This window comes from Ammospiza caudacuta, chromosome 1 (assembly GCF_027887145.1).
Source record: "Ammospiza caudacuta isolate bAmmCau1 chromosome 1, bAmmCau1.pri, whole genome shotgun sequence".
Lineage (NCBI taxonomy): Eukaryota > Metazoa > Chordata > Aves > Passeriformes > Passerellidae > Ammospiza > Ammospiza caudacuta.
In genome coordinates this window covers 146,421,321-146,431,844 of record NC_080593.1, presented here as the reverse complement: position 1 = coordinate 146,431,844, position 10,524 = coordinate 146,421,321, and the positions used below count along the sequence as shown (strand labels likewise).

Genomic DNA, 10,524 nt, shown 5'->3' with positions numbered 1-10,524 from the left:
GCTCAGTCTATCAGTACCTGGCCCCATGGCTGGGGTCACAGCCAGAATTTGGGGTTTTGTGGTAATAGGATCATCAGCACAACACCAGACCTGTTTGTGTCAGATGGGATTCACATTTCTCACATGGGCAAGAGGGTCTTTGCTCATGAGCTATCAGGACTGACTGACAGGCTTTAAAACAGACTTGAAGGGAGAGAGGTATAATATCAGGCCATGGCAAACCTCTAAAGATCCCTTCCAACCCAACCCATTCTATGATTCCATGACTCACCAACACTTCCTAGGACAAAAAATGTTGCAAACTTCCCAGTGACTCATTCAGCTGCTCTGAAAGGTCTGGATTTCTTCTCTATCTTGTTCTACAGGACTGAACTGTGTCACCAAAGTATTCCTACAGACCAATGACTGTAGCATGTATCCCTAATATCCAATGACATTCTCCATGTACCCTCATGCTGGGTACAGAGATGCTGCCTGTGTTCTTCCAGATCCTGCAGCAGTTCACTGAACCCCAGCATGTGATCCTGTGTGAACTGAACAGTGTGAGAAGAGCAGGTGAAAATGCCTGTGAATGTTCTTGGATGAGCAGTTTATATTGGATAAACTTCTGGCTGGTGATACACCCCCTTTTTCCTACATTAAAAGTGCAAAGGATTACTACATTTAAAAACCCCCCAAACAAACAAACCCTAAACAAACAAACAAAAAACCAAACATTATCACCCCCCCTCCCCAACAAAGCACAAACAAACAAATCCCACCACACAAACTCCCAAAATAAACCCCAAAGGTATTTAGTCACGTGAATCCCTCTGGATCTCAGTGGCTACACCTTCAGCCCTAGTGAAAAATCTTCCTTTAACAGGTCAAATAAGTGATGTGAGAAATTCTATTTGCAGACAAGATTTTAATTAACTCCCCCTTTATGCTGTACAGAAAAAGGACATCTCAGAGCTGAAGCAAATTGCTAAAACTGCAAAATGCCCATTTTTGTCCTATGCTGAGGATGAGATCTGCATTACACTGCAACTTTTATCAGCTTTTATTATAGGGATGAAAAATTATTTTACATTTCACAGAATTTATAAATAAATATTGCAATGAGAAAGTGAGACAAATAAGCTGAAATATGGAAAACGGCCTGTAAGCAGGTGAATGAATTGCACTGCAGAGCTGCAATAACATCAGTTCATCTCTTTGACAAGAGTGGTGCTGCTGCTCTGAACACCTCACCTTAAAATAAACTCCCATTCCTTTCTGCTAATTATGAATACCTTCATGGTTATGCAAACATTCACTCAACTATGCTGAATTTTCTGATTGCAGAGATAGGGATGGATCATTTAGTCAATCAGGTAAAAGAGAAATAACAATATAAATATGCTTTTGTTCAGGCAATTTGTCATTAATTCCTTTGAGCTTTTTTCCCCAGTAACTCTATTTCAGGAAGAATTTAACACTCAAGTTGTGCCCTAATTACTACCACATGAATTGTGATGATAAAGTGAAGTCTTAAATAATCTAGTCGTGATTAGCTACATTTATTCAGAATCAGAGATCATTGCTAAAATAATTTTTAAAATGACAAGCAGATAAAAAAGAAACATTTAGTATAGCTTTTTTCTTTCTCATTCTCATAGTCACTTTACACCATATTTTTCACAGGCTTGGCCAAAACCTACATGTTTCCCAAAATAGATTTATTAACAACTAATCTACAAACATTTCCTACTTCAATATTTTAACTTTTAATCATTGAATTCTTTGTCTGCCCCATGGGCACCAACTCCTTTCATTAGACCAGGTTGCTCAAACCCCTTCTAACCTGGCCATGAACACTTAAGGGGATGGGGCAGCCATAGCTCCTGTGGGCAGCCTGTTCCAGTGCCTCACCTCCCTCACAGGAAAGAACTTTCTGACATCTAAAGTTAGATCTAAACACACTCTTTCAATCTGGAGCCATTCTTTCTTGTCTTATCTGCATGCCCTTGCCCAAAGTCCTCTTCAGCTCTCCTGAATCCCCTTTAGGAACTACAAAGTGCTATCATGTCTCCCCAGAGCCAGGGGAAGTCATGTTCCTCCAGGATTAAGAGCCCCAACTCTGTCCCCACAGCAGAGATGCTCCAGCTCCTTGACCAACTTTGTGGCCTCCTCTGGAGAAGTGAACATCTTTCTTGTTTTGGGGGCTCCAGAGTGGGATGCAGGACCTCAGGTGGGGTGTCCCAAGGGCAGAGTAGAGGGGACAATCCCCTATCCTGCCCTGCTGCCCATGGGGCACTGGGTGCAGCCCAGGACAGGTTTGGTTTCTGGACTGCATCCAGAGCACATTGCTGGGACTTGCTGAGCTTCTCACCCACCAACACCCCCAAGTCCTCCCCAGGGCTGCTCTCACTCCATTTTCCTCCCAGTCTGTGTTTGTGCTTGGGATTGCCCTGACCCCAGGAGCAGGACTCTGCACTTGGCCTTGCTGAACCCCATGAGATTCTTACAGCCCCATCTCTCAAGCCTGTGCAGGTTTAATAGTAAATAAATGTAGTAGTTTAATGATGCAATGCTGTAAAATCTGTAAAAAACAAATGGGTGTGCAAACTGAGGGCTATTTTAAATGCTAAAAAATTAGTAATTGACATATAAATTGTGAGCAATAAAAATTAACTGACACCTTATAAAAGGTTATTTTTTAAATTTTGGTTTATTTTATTGCTTAAATATAGATTGCACAGTGTGTTCTTACATTTATTGAAACTGGTTCATTACATACAGTACAGAATATATTACCATTGGAACAACAGACAAATTAGCCCTACTCTGGTTTTGGACAACAGGCTATTTCTACCTTTTAGTATGACCATGAATTTATCTTAAAGTGACTCACTACCAAAAGCTATATTTTTTTCAAGATGACATAATAGGAAAGAGAACCCCAAGCAACAGCTGGAATACATTTAAACTGGGTACCAATTATAACCATTAAGACAGTGCTCAGTGTGTTGCAGATAACACAGGGCCAGTTTGCATAAGGAGCTTTTAAGTTCTGCAGCTTGTCTGAAGAACTTAAAGAGAAGTGAAACAAAGCAGCTTTGTACTGTACAACAAACAGCATTCTTAATTCTTTTGGCTTCATTCATTGGCTCATATAACAGTAACTACCATACCAATACATTTTACAGTCACTCCCATCTCCCATGTGTGTAGAAAGGCCAGAGTGAACCAATTATCAACTTACAGACTCAGTGAACCAATTCTCAACTTACAGACTCCCTGAATTTCCAAAGGAAGAAATGAAATACCATGTGAACACACAGAGGGTTACAAACTCTTCACTCCCTGCACTACACCTGCACAACACCTGCATTTCCCAAACTGAACATTGGAAACACAGAAACCTATCATTACCATAAAGGAAAAATACTTCATTAACAGAACAGAAAATGAAATGCTGAATCTAGTTTTTTCACATGCAGCATTCATGCAACAGAATTCAATCACAGAAACAATCCTGTATTTACAGCACAGTCTCCATACTGCACAAGTGCAAACAGAAGTACATTCTGTAATACTTAAGACTCCTTCTTTTTGTACAAAAGTGCCAAGTGTTATTCTTAAAAAAATGACAGAGTGGGTAGGTTTTTTACATTGTATCCCTATGTTGGATTTACTTTTTAAGAAATTACAGTCTTTATACAGGCCAAAAACTCTTAGTCTTACCTTAAAAAAAAAAAAAGGAAAAAAAAAGTGAAAACTAAAAGCTAGAGTCCTATTTATGTGTAGACTGTGGTCTGATCAGGCTGACACGCTGCAGCAGTAAAAATCACAACGGAATGCTGTAGATAAGGGGTTGTTTCGTCATCCACTAACAGCTGTGATTGCACTGTTAAACTGAAAAGAAGGTCTCAATTACCTTTTGAGCTTTGTGAATGCTTTCTGAAACTCAGCATGTCATCTCATAGGTTTAAGTAGCTGATATTTCCCTATGTCATGCCACATCAGGCCTTTAAATGTAGTCCAGTACAATACTGAAGTACTGTTAAAAAAAATTAAAATCTTTTTTACAATGGGTTTGCAAATGCTCCAGTCAGCAAATTAGCAGGGCTAATAATCCTTCAGATCATGAGTTATGCAATCAAAGATTAATTTAGGTTGGGACTTCTGAAAGTCATCTAAACCAAGTCCCTACTCAAAGCAGGCCTAACTGAAGTTAGGTTACTTTCTTCATGTTCACTGTTCATCCAAAACACTCAATTAAATGTCTACATTTATTATAGATATTTGAGAGCATTCATTCATGTTTACACTGCCCCAGTCAGATTCAGATAAATTAAGGGACTTCAGATTTACTGTTCATGGCATCAATGAATGCTGTTTATCTTTTTTTGCTGGCAGGATTTAGTGAGTCATAAAGATAGCCTTGATAATTATCATCAAATGTCCATGATTTACTTTATCAGTTTTACTTTATTTACATTTGAATAGTATATGCTCAGATACATAAACCTATGAAATTTACCTTAAAGGTTTGAGAAATGAAACAAAAACAAACACAGATATGCGTCTCTAAAAATGCTTTTGCTTGAAAATATATGTAATAAATTCTTGATCTTTAAATGGTTTCATTGAGTTTACTTTCAATTTCTAAAATATCACTAAAAAGCTGTTATAAACTACAGAGAAATGTCTCACAGAATATAGTTTTAGTATTTATGATTTAAAATGCCCTCAGTTTATTTTCTGCTATACTAAATATATCTCTCCTGTATTTATACTAAAGCAGACAGTAAAATACTACAGTGTTTTCAAAAGTACAGTCTGTAAACCATACATCTTAAGACATGAAATATATTGCACAATTCCGTGCTTCAAGAGGAGATTTCTCCTCTCTTATGCAAAGCTTAAGATTTAACTTTTAGCAAGAAACACAGTACATATACTGGATGAAGCTATCTAAAAAGCATGTTATGTGATGCATCAAAATATACTTAATAAGTGCTCATTAATTCATTCACTGTATTTGAACACAGGTAAGGTATTGGTTTTTCCATCTATTCCAAACCACACAAGTTGAGCAGCTGTGACAACAGGAAAAAAGGGAGCTCAGGTAGGGCTCCCCTGGTTACATTGAATGAGATGAAGCAAGCCAAAAGCATTCTAGTTTGACAGAGAACTGAGGAGGAGAGGAGTAAAAAAACCAAACAAACAAACAACAAAACAACCAACCAAAAAAAACCAACCAAAAAAAACCAAAAACCAAACCAAACAAAGGCTTTAATAGGTTTTTCAGTTACAATATCTCAAATTAAAGGAATTTGAAGCAATACAAATTCCTAGAGTAACTGAAATATTTACCTATATGGCAAGACAAGTTTTAAATCTTTTACATGTACTCAAATATGAAAATGAAGAAACATGGTCTGTGAAAAACCTAACTCAAAATATATTACAGAATAAAACAATTCAAGACAGTTTCATGAATTTGGCTAAAATAATCTGTATTTGGCTCATGTCCATCATTATATTAAAGTTAGATACAATAAACAATAAAATTTGAAAACTCATCTTGTTCTTTCTATTGTACTCTACTCTAAATAATGTCCAGCAGACTTCAGAAGACACTTAATACACACAAAGATCTGGAAACTTCATCTCATAGACTGGAACAGAATGGTAATGAGGATGTCCAGCAGTCATGGTCATCGTTCCTGAGGGGCTGGGCGGAGGACTGTGTGAGAAGCACAACCAATATACACAATTTACACTTACATGGATTGCTTTTATATAAATTTACATACTTACAGGAGAGAAACAAGATTAAACTAACCTCCATATATATACCAACAGTATATAATAAAATAATAAAATACCAACAGCATTTTATCCTCATCCTGAAATTCTAATTAAATTATCATGCCCTGAGGATTTTTATATTCTTGTCTGCATCATCAATTTCACTGATGTTACAGAACTATCAAAATGCATCTTACTGCTAATAAATACTATTTATTCTGCATAATGATGTGCACAACTCTCTATAATAACACCATGTACTGCTCGGGATGGTCAATATCTAATTATTTTCTCAACCAGATGCAGCATTGGGAAAACAACAGCATCCTGCAATACTACTGACGGACACAGAGATACTGTAAGACATAGTGACATGGTTTCTGGACATTATCCACTATCAAGAAGATTCAAAGAAGTAAGAAAATCAAAAAGTACTCTTTTTCAGCGTGCTGGTTTTGGCTTGGATGATTTGTTTTTTACAGTAGTTGGTATAGGGCTGTGTTTTGGATTTGTGCTGGCAACAGTGTTGATAACACAGAGATGTTTGTGTTACTGCTGAGCAGAGCTTACAGAGTCAAGGTCTTTTCTGCTCCTCACACTGCTGGGCCAGGGTGTGGGCTGCAGGTGGGCAGGAAGTTGGGGGGGGGACACAAATGGGACAGCTGACCCCAACTGACCCATGGGATACCCCATGTCATATGGTGCCATGCTCAGCAGTAACAGCTTCAAGGAAAGAAGTAGGAAAAAAGGGACATTCAGAGTGATGGCATTTGCCTTCCCAAAGAGTCCTGCTTAGCTGGAAATGGCTGAACACCTGCCTGCCCATGGGAAGTGAATGAATTTCTTATTTTGCTTTGCTAGCATGTGTGACTTTTGCTTTACCTATTAAATTGTTCTTATCTCAACCCATCGTTTTTCTTCTTTTACCCTTCCAATTCTCCTCCTCATCCTGCTGAGGAGGGTTAAGCCAGTGGCTACACAGGGCTACATGGACCTATCAGGGCTAAACCACAGCATTCACTTACAGCAATTATTTTCTCCCCAATATATGTGTTTGAGAACACTATGACATAACCATCTGAAAACAGCCACAATTCTTTAAAAATTATAGTTTTTCAGGTATGATATTCTTCTTGCATAAAGCCTTACCGGATGGTGAGTTCCAGTATCTGTGCCAGTCTATCATGAAGCAAGTTTGCCTAGGGAAAAAAAAAGTCAAAATTGGATTATTAACTCCTAGATAATGAACTGAGCTACAATGGGTGTGCCACGCCACACTCAGGTGAGTGTGTTCCACACTGCCACATGTAAATCTAGGCCACATTTCTTAATTTCCTTTCTCATTGCTGCAAGGATTCTGAGCCTTAAAGATGTATTTGAGATTGGGTGAGCCTGTCCTGGAGTGCCAAGAATTCTAGAGCAAATTCTGCTGTGGCAGACAGGGGTTTAACAAACCTGAAATACATTTAGTTATTTAAAATACATAGTGGGTTAAATCCTGCTCCAGTTATCCCAGAATGAAAGAGGAATGGACTGTGAACCTGGATTCCAAAGAGAGCAAGGAAGAAGAATTAAGGTGCAGAATGAACAAATTACCCATTATCTTCCAAACGGTCTAGGAACAAACACAAACACACTACAAATTACTGGAATCTTCCACCAGATAGCACTGGAGAGAAAACAAAGAACTGAACTTCTAAACAAGTAACAGCAGCAGTGACACAACAACTCAAATCACCTTCAGTCAGCACATGCCCACTAATGCCTACACTGATATCCTCAGTGCTAACATTTTGTAGAAACTCACTTTGGTTTCACATTGAGCTGCAATTTCTTCAAACGGTGCTTTTTGGAACTTCTCAATCACGAGACGCCTTTTTTCCTTTTCCTGTTCTTCAAGTCCATTGTTATCTTAAAAGAATAATGAAAAAAAATTAAAGACAAATGCAATCTTTGCCTATGAAGTACAAGAAATATCAAATGTGCACTGCAGAAGTGAATAAGGATTGTGCATGAAGTGCAACCATTCTCAAGTGATCAGTCATTTGGCATTGCTCCTAAAGCAAAACACAGATAAAGTTTCAGGAAGATGGTTTGAGGACCAAAATTTTTCCCCTTTCTTACTAAGTCTTTAATTAAAAGTAACATCCAGGCTCTCTTTTGCTTTATTGCCTGCACTTCTCACTCACTGCACACAGGTTCAGATTCAAGAGGAAACAAGAATCTCCCAGTATCATGCTGACAGGTGGCCAGACTTTTCTTACTGTTCAGAATGTGTTTACTGTTCTTAACATCAATGTTTAATCCAGATTTTAAACAGGATTTTGGTAGACGAAAAGTATTAATTAGCAATTACTTATAGTAACATGAAATAAGGAATTTGGATAATTCTGTGTTCACACAGCCATGTCACTTGTCAGAAAAATATTCTTTTAAAAAATCTTAGTACTTTAAAATCCACAATGTGTTATTTACAACCTAGTTTTTGAATGCATTGAAGACCCAAAAATATTAATACAAAAAAAATACTTAAGTTACCTCATAAGTAATCACTCAATGTAACTTGAATATCTCACATTTATAGCTTTGTACTGCAAATGTAATAGATGACAGACATTTCCAGATGCTTTTCATTCAGCCCCATTAACTTCAGAAAATGAATTCACTAACATTATCAAGGTATCATTTCAGAGATTCAGAAATAAGTAACTGGGGTTCTTAATAAATTTATTAGCTGAAAAGAAAAAAAAAAGTAATATTTTATGTTATTCTAGCCTCTCCCTTTTCTTCAGCAATTCCATAGTAAATGTGAACTATGCTGCACAAACACAAATGTAAGAAATCTTACCAATGGCTTTCTTCAAAGCTTCAAAGGTGATTTCTTCAGTATTATCAACCTAAACACATAGAAACAAAACTCCTTAATCATCACATATAACATATAAGCTTCTAAAAAATGAGGAATATAATAAAACACAGAAGGCAAAAACAGCCAGAACTTTACTGCCTTACAAGTCTCCAATAACTTCATTTGGACTTTCTGTGACAGGCAACAGATCACTAATTCACATTTTTAGGCCCCTGCAGTTAGTGAGGAGATTTTTATCAATTGAGATCATGGAAAACTTTCCAAATTGTACTCAAGATGCTCTATGGCAACATCCTTTATAAATGGATTTGGATTTAGGCAGAGGAGTCCTTTAGGTCAGGAATAAACTGTAGTGTTTCTATACTGTAAAATCTCAGTACTGGTTCTTAGGCAGCTGTTCCCAATAACATCAACTGCTTCCTGAGGCTCGCTGAGTGTTGTCTTGGCTCAGGGCAAATTTGGGAGAGAACCCCCAAAGGGGTTCCTCTAGGAAAGCAGATTCAATTGGCCCAACTCAGCTACCAGAATGTCATGTAAAATGGGAGCTGACAGTGGAGTGCAGAGTGGAGAATGGTTCCTGCTTTAGGCCAACTTGGTACCACGATGGATGCAAATCATTTGGTGCTTACACCATAAACACTGGAGTTAAAGGGCTCTTCATAATGAGCTATGTCTGATGCACTGAGAATCTGTTCATCTACAGACAGGAATATCCATTTGCTGCTGCAGATGCACTTCACCAGGAATTGCTTGAGGATGCAAAACTACTGAAGTGTTTCAATTTGTTATAGACCTAGTTTCTATACCAGTAAATATATTTATAGTGAAGCCACCCTCTTGGCATTAGGGGAGAATGTTTAGATGGCAGAAGAGTCTTCACCTGAACATAACATGGTTTCTTGGCTTGAATTTCCCCACTTCAATCCTTCCAACATGAGAACAGGCAGCAATTTTATTCTTCCTGATAAACACTAACTCTTTAGAATGGTCAATTATGATTTAAGATAAGGGGTAAGGCAGCAAAAAGTTCATTTATTCCATTAGGAAGATTATAGTTCTTTCAATTTTTTAATTTATTGGCTTGAACTGCTGTTAAGGGAAAACGAAGTAGCTGTTTCCTTTTTACATGAGTTATTTCATGAGCTGCAGCTGTAAATTGTATTTTTCTAACAGGTTTTAATTAATAAGCATGTATTCTCTACCACTAAATAAATAAAAATTAATAAATAATTTTTTGTCAAATATTTGTGGATATGGCTATAGATCCAGAGTATTCAGGTTCTGAAATCATCTTTTATACAACTCACATTTGGTAAATGTTAGCTGTTTATGGCTGCCTTTCATAGTGCTAGTTAACCTCCACATTAGTTGCTGATATTACCCAGAATTATACTTGGTTAATTAATACTGCAGAAGCACAACCTGCATTTACAAGTGCTTTCACCTTATGAATAGAGATAACTATGGAATAACTCACCTTCCTGAACAAGATTCACTAACAAACTGGGCACCACAAAAAAACTTTGAGTCTCCTGACAGAAGAACTGCATTTGCATTGTATACAGTAACAGCTACTTTATGGATAAAAAGTCTTCTATCTCAGTGCAGAAATGATATCATACATCATTATGTCCTAAAACTTCCATTAATGAAGTAGGTAATCCTCTCAATCATAAAGATTTATACTTGGTTTTTTTTTTTTTCAATTGAGTTCTGCTAATGGTTATGGATTGCTATACTGACTAATCTACACAGCAAGAAAACCAGATTTCATATACAGATATGAAGGTGCAGTCAGCTAACTGGAAAAGTCTGTTTTATCCACTGCCTTGTAAACAAAGCTCATAAAGCAAGTAAAGGAGGAATACTTTGCT

At 37.3% G+C, this 10,524-nt stretch overlaps 1 protein-coding gene across 6 annotated transcripts in view; it reads right to left on the bottom strand.

Moving 5' to 3' along the window:
* Positions 1-2,696: 2,696 nt before the first annotated feature.
* EFR3A (EFR3 homolog A) overlaps positions 2,697-10,524 on the bottom strand; it is a 75,496-nt gene continuing 67,668 nt past the window's right edge. For 5 of the 6 annotated variants that reach the window (XM_058801132.1, XM_058801168.1, XM_058801152.1 and 2 more), the window contains 4 exons: positions 8,630-8,678; positions 7,589-7,692; positions 6,931-6,980; positions 2,697-5,716 (listed from right to left, as the gene is read on the bottom strand). In XM_058801132.1, the coding sequence (XP_058657115.1) occupies positions 5,611-5,716; positions 6,931-6,980; positions 7,589-7,692; positions 8,630-8,678 (309 nt within the window). In that variant the 3' untranslated portion in view covers positions 2,697-5,610. The remainder of the gene's footprint in view (positions 5,717-6,930; positions 6,981-7,588; positions 7,693-8,629; positions 8,679-10,524) is intronic. The other variant, XM_058801177.1, reaches the window with a different exon arrangement.